The following is a 6000-nucleotide window of genomic DNA, read 5'->3' as shown; positions in this document are numbered from 1 at the left end:
GTTTGTTTAAATGACTAGACATGGCTAATAAACCATTTGCTGCTGCTTTCTTCAAGATTTTTCATGCTAGCATCTCAAAAAATTTGGTTAAATGAGATCTTTAAGAGTTGTGTGTCTTTGGACTTGCTGGCTCAGTACAATATACCCTCCTGCGGCTTATGCTTGATCTGAGATCTCTTATTTAGCAAAACAAATCATAAAAGTTCTTATGAACATCACCAGTCCTTCACTGATGAGGCGACGATGACAGAGGACTTCCCAGCAGCACATCTCAGCCGGCCACGCCAGGAAGCACTTTGGGATGTAAATTCCAGCCATGAGGAAGCATCCAGAGAGGTTTCAGAACATCAGTTCACCCAGAGGGGTTTTGCTTGTACATGGTGTCAACAGCTGCCAAAGGGAAGTTTTCCTCTGAAAATCCATCTTGTTCTTGCCACTTCAGGCTCATCTGGAGAAGGAGAAGTGTTGTCTTCACAACTGGTTGATGAACTACTCAACAGAAGTTAAAAAGAAAAAACATACCCCAGTATCTACATTTTTTTTTGCTCAGGGTGAGCTTACACACATCTAGCAGCAGGTTAAAATAAATCAGACCTTTGTAACAAGTATTTTCACACAGACGTATTCAACTGTTTTTTTTGTATGCATTTGATCTAGTTAGGGGTTTTTTTTTAACCTAATAAAATAACATCTTGTCCATGACCAGAAAGAAAATGAGCAGAAGCCAGCTCCATGGTTTTGTATCAGAGCATAAAAACAAACTTTGTGAGACAGGAGAAAAAAAAAAAATCGGTATTTTTTGCACATACAACTGGGTTTTGATGCTTTATTTTCAGAACTGCTGTGAAAAACCTAACTTTTTTTTCCAAAGGAAAGTCAAAATCTAAGTTACTGCTTTGAGGTCTTGCGGTGAACACGCAACTCACAGACTTCTCTACAAAAAGGAGTGTGAGGTTCTGGGTGGATTAGGCTACTCACAAGGGGGAAAATAATTTCTAGCTTTGCTGAGCCAAGTTTTGACTAGGAACAAGACTAGAAATTTAAACCTTCATGATGCACAAGACCGGTTCATGTCTCAGGACTCATTTTCCATAGAAGCCCTCGTAATGCGTATTGGTAGCAGTGACGATTATCCAAGATTTTCTTCTTCCTGGTCTGAATGATCAAGGAGTGAATTCCACAGTCTGGGCTTTCAGGATCCGTTCTGCTCACGAACCCTCCTCTAGGGTAGCGCAGGCACGGCCAGGAGGAGTTGCAGAGGGAACAATTCAAAACTGTTGCTTGCTTTGTGCTGATAAGCAAAATAAACAAACTAAAGTGGATAATATACTTGGAAATACTCTGCCTGCCCCCAACTTTGGCATGCAGGTGTAGATATTCTAGATCACCACTGGACATCACAGCTTGCAGAACTGATCAAAGGAGTAACAACTATCAATATAACTACACTTGCAACAAAATTTAAAAAAGAGGATTTATCCACCTTCTGGTTTGTAATTCAGCAGGGAAGCAAAAAAGTTCATGCACTTATACAAGAGCAATAAAAAAAATTAAATATTTATTTTGAATAACAAGCTTAAGTTCAAGCTGCAATGTTGGCAATGTAGATTTTAAACACAGATCACAAAAGCGTGCACGAAAATGTATTTGAGCAAAGAACAAAATAATACTAAGAATTATACTAAACAGCTGCTGATTTTAAAGAAAAAAAAAAGGCTTGTAATCACTATACAAAATATAAAATGTATTAATCACTACCATCCACAGAACAGAGGTTTATTTTAGTTTGATTATATTTAAAAATTATTTGTGTATTTATATAGTGAATTGTAAATGAATTATTATACAGTAACCTCCTTTTGGTCTGCAAAACCTTTGTTGCACTATAGCACATCCAATCACATTGCAAAAAAAAAAACCAAAAAAAAGAAGAATTATTTTTCCTTACTATCAATAAAGAAAACAATCATTGAGAATACAGTAAATATTGTCAGGTCTACAAAGAACGAAATTAAAAATGACTCCTTCGACTCTGAAGCGCTTTCCATGCAAAGTCAGCACTTGCTCGTTTAAACAGAGTGCACTACCAAGCAATGTCCAGGGTCATAGATGCTCTTGGTAAGACTAAACCTCACCAAAAAAAAGAATAAAAATTAAAAAAATAATCAAAGATTGAATGTAATCATGCAACCCTCTTACTACTGGGTATACCCACTGTGTCACTGATCAATTTATTGCCTTTCTGGAATATCACTCAAGGCATCAAAATTAGACTTATGATAAATATACATATAATGAAAGGACACAAACTGCTATTCGACACTACTACTGGTAATGTCTGTGCTACGTGAAAGCACCTTTAAAAAGAGCCTATGCGGCAAGAGATAAGTGTCTAAAGATTCAAAATGAATCAACAGTATTGGATAACAATATAATTCTCAACTCAGAAGCTGCCTCAAGATTAGGTGCATCTTCAGTTAATGTAACAGGAAAAAAAGGCAATGGATTTTTATTTTATTAATTGTATCCACTCATAAACTGACCTAAGGCCACCAGATGTGCAGACACAACGAGTTTTCTTTTCTTTTTACAGTTCTTTAAATTGTAGGATGATAAAGGAATAGATCTATTTAAAAACAAACGGCTATTTCATCTATATTAAGAGGTGGCACCAGGCGTTGGGTTCACGTTCTGAGTGGCCACCTGTGGTGCGACTTCAATGATTCGTGGTTTGTCTATAATTCTGGCCGTGCGGTTGCCCTTCTCTACAATGCCAATAATCCACGCTTGGTGACCTTCACCATATTTTGGAGACTTGATCTCGGCACAGAAACGTGCTGCTTGCTCTCGTGGTAAACAGATGAGGAGGCCTCCTGTGAAGAAAAAAAAACAAAGCAGAGCATTAATAAGGTTGAAATGCTTTGCAATCAGATGTTTTGATCTGCCAAATTTTTTACATAGACAAGTACTTGGTGGCTTCAGTAGATTCTGTTAAACTCCAAGAGAAGACATGGTAGAAGCTCTTGCTTTACAGAAATAAGTTTGTGCCTGAATTCAGTGCTTAGTGGGTAGGTAAATTAAGCCAAATACACACAAAAGATGTTGGCAAAAGGACATCGTACTGATGCCAACAAACGACATACTGAAACAACACCAGCATTATAAACTTCCAGCAGAGGACTGCAAAGTACCTCTACACAGAAACGTTTTGGATAAAGGTCATATTCAGACATCTATAGTCACATATTGGTAGCAGCTGATTCTGCAAGTAATCCCAGTGCCTGCCACGAAATCAAAGTAAGGACTATTACCAGGGAATGCAAGAGGCAGAAAATCAACCAATCTTGATCCAGTGTTCCCTGTGACAACCCTTTTGACCCCTTTGTTAGGGGATTTCCTAACCTTTTTTAGCCTTTACCCTAAGATTTTTTTTCTCAGAGGCAATTGAGAAATAATTTACTAATGTTTTCTGAAGCAGCAGAGTAACTAGTTAGCACGCTTGCCATTCAGCTACTAAACATAAGAACACTTCCATTCTAAGAATCCCAAAGCACTCAAAAAGGTGCCTTGGTGAGTGAGTTACTAGAAGGAGTTTCACTGTTGGCTCTGGCACAAATTTCCAGGGGGCTATGCCCAAGTCTTTAATGTTTTGGTGCTACCCTGTATGACTAGAGCATTCAGCTTTTCTGTATCCCTCACTTTTTTTTTTACATTTATGCCACGTTGCAAACGTGAAGCACTGCAGCAGAGCAAACATCTGCAGATACCTAATGAAACCTCAAAGCATTATATGCTACGTGTGGTTTGCGCAGCTCACGTCTGTACGCTGTGCTGTGTTCTGACACACAGCAGCCTCTCGTAAGGACGTCAAAATATCATCTCCTGCTGGAAAATGTTTGGAGAACACAGGCAAGAGAGCATATTCATGCAAACAGGAATTTGCAGACATGCTGAGGCTTGCGTACTTTTCAAGAGTTATTTGACCCTGTCTTCTCCTCTGGGCAAAGGGCATCAGCCAGCAGCACAAGTTGTGCCACCACCTCTGAGCCAACCCTGGGGGCAAAGTGGCACCTGGTGAGCCAGCCACCCTGGGCTTGGTGCCACGTCCTCCATCAAGGCTCCGGGGCAGCCTCTTGGCACCTTTATGTTTGCTTTTCCAAGCAAGGAGTCCTCTCAGTGGTGACTAAAGAGGCTTCTAATTTAAGGCTGTGAGGAAGAAGCAGTTACTGAACATGAGGAATTATTAATAAGGATACGTGGAAGTTGTTTTTTAGGTTCTGTATGAAGCAAATGAGTGCACCCTCCAGAAAAAACCCTACCTCCCTCAGACATTTTGGAACATCCAGGTACTTCCACCCAGAAGCCTGAAAGACAGTGTTTAAGCTACTCCAGATGTAACAGACAAATCAATAAATTGCAAAGAAATTATGTGGCATTCCCAGGGAAGTCTCTAAACCAAATTGAAGAGAAACTAATGTCATGGTGCAATCAAGCCAGGGAAGAGGTTTACAAGTGGTAGTGCAGAGAAGGTGCTAACTAGCCAGAGCGGGGGAGCAGAAATATGGGGAATGAAGAAATAAGAAAGAACATGAGAATAGCTTTCACTGAATCTTTCCCCACACACTCTCTGTAATTTGGTATTAGTTGTACACATATGCTGTTAACATGGTTTGGTAAGATCAGAACAATGCGCAAAAATATCAGTTTCCAATCAAAAAGCACTTCCCACCTGCTGACTGCATCCCACAGTTTGATCAATAACCCTTAATATAGTTCTATGGGCTACTCTTGATAAATGTAGGACTTGTGTCTGCACGGATTATAATTATTTCTCTAGTAGACTGACCAGTCTCTTTAAACCCTTGGGTAAGTCCTTATGGTTTTCTACTGTGTATTCTAGTCTAGTCTGTGGTATGGCCTTCTCAGCTGCTCTGGTTTTTGTCCCCTTCACCTGTACAAGGTCACAGACAACAGCAGTTTAAGTGGTTGCGATGTGCCTGTGGAAAATTTCATGGGGTACTGAGTTTTTGAGGTCTGCATCAGCCACCGCCAAAGACAGAACAAATTAACTGCAGACAGTCCGCTGCACGCTTCTTTCAGGAGCTGAAAGGCTGCCTGTATTTGGTGTCTGTCCTTGCTTACCTTTTTAAAAATTTAAGGAGGTTTTTTTTGCTAAGAGGTTTTGAACATTGCTGGTTTTAACAGTTGCATTGCAAGCAGGGAAGCGGACACAGAAAACTTCAAAAGCAGACTAGACAAAGCTTTGCAATCCAGAGCAGAGGTACAAAGTGTTCATGAACTGAAACCCACTAACACAGCCCTTCTTTTCTACCCATCTGCCTATTTCCACAAAATTTCCACAAACACTATGCCGTTGAGATACCTCTAACACACTAAAAAAGCTGGCAAACATCAGACAACAAAAGGACTGGCAAAAATACACACATGCATGAATATCCCAAGTAGAGTAACTTTGTGACTTATTTATGTAACAGGCAGCCGAATAAACAGACTTAAGTTTTTCAAAACTGTCCAACTGCAACTTTAACCTTTACCAAAAGGTTACACAAAATCACACAAAACTGCAATTTTAAGAAAATAACCCATCAACAAGAGTGCCTGGAGGATGGAACAGATGATATCATAGATCTTTCCAACACTGACTTTTGTCAACAGGTGCCCAGCGAATGCGCACTTGAAAAAAAAACAACAGCCTTAAAATTCATTCAAATAGTTTTCCAGTAAATTTCTCGTTGCCTGCCCACTCTGCTGAAAAACATCTGTTCACAAATGAAGAAGCTGTAGACAAGCACACTTTAGAACACAAGTTTAGCACAAGTTCAGAACAACAGAGAAGGTGTATCTATATTATGGTATGAACAGCTTTGAGCAGCCCCCAAAAGGCATCCTCACAACTGGACACAGAGGTGCAGCAAGACAAGACTCCTGCCTTCATATAAATCAATGCCAGGACATGGTATGTGTGAACAGCATGGGCCT

General features: G+C 39.8%; 1 protein-coding gene across 4 annotated transcripts in view; it reads right to left on the bottom strand.

Annotated features, from left to right (window-relative positions):
• Positions 1-1530: 1530 nt before the first annotated feature.
• SEPHS1 (selenophosphate synthetase 1) overlaps positions 1531-6000 on the bottom strand; it is a 24507-nt gene continuing 20037 nt past the window's right edge. For all 4 annotated transcript variants that reach the window (XM_065049276.1, XM_005510299.4, XM_065049277.1 and 1 more), the window contains one exon: positions 1531-2873. In XM_065049276.1, coding sequence (XP_064905348.1) covers positions 2659-2873 — 215 coding nt within the window. In that variant the 3' untranslated portion in view covers positions 1531-2658. The remainder of the gene's footprint in view (positions 2874-6000) is intronic.

Source organism: Columba livia, chromosome 1, assembly GCF_036013475.1.
Source record: "Columba livia isolate bColLiv1 breed racing homer chromosome 1, bColLiv1.pat.W.v2, whole genome shotgun sequence".
Taxonomy (NCBI): domain Eukaryota; kingdom Metazoa; phylum Chordata; class Aves; order Columbiformes; family Columbidae; genus Columba; species Columba livia.
Note: the sequence above shows the minus strand (reverse complement) of the source record. Positions and strands in the feature narration are given on the sequence as shown.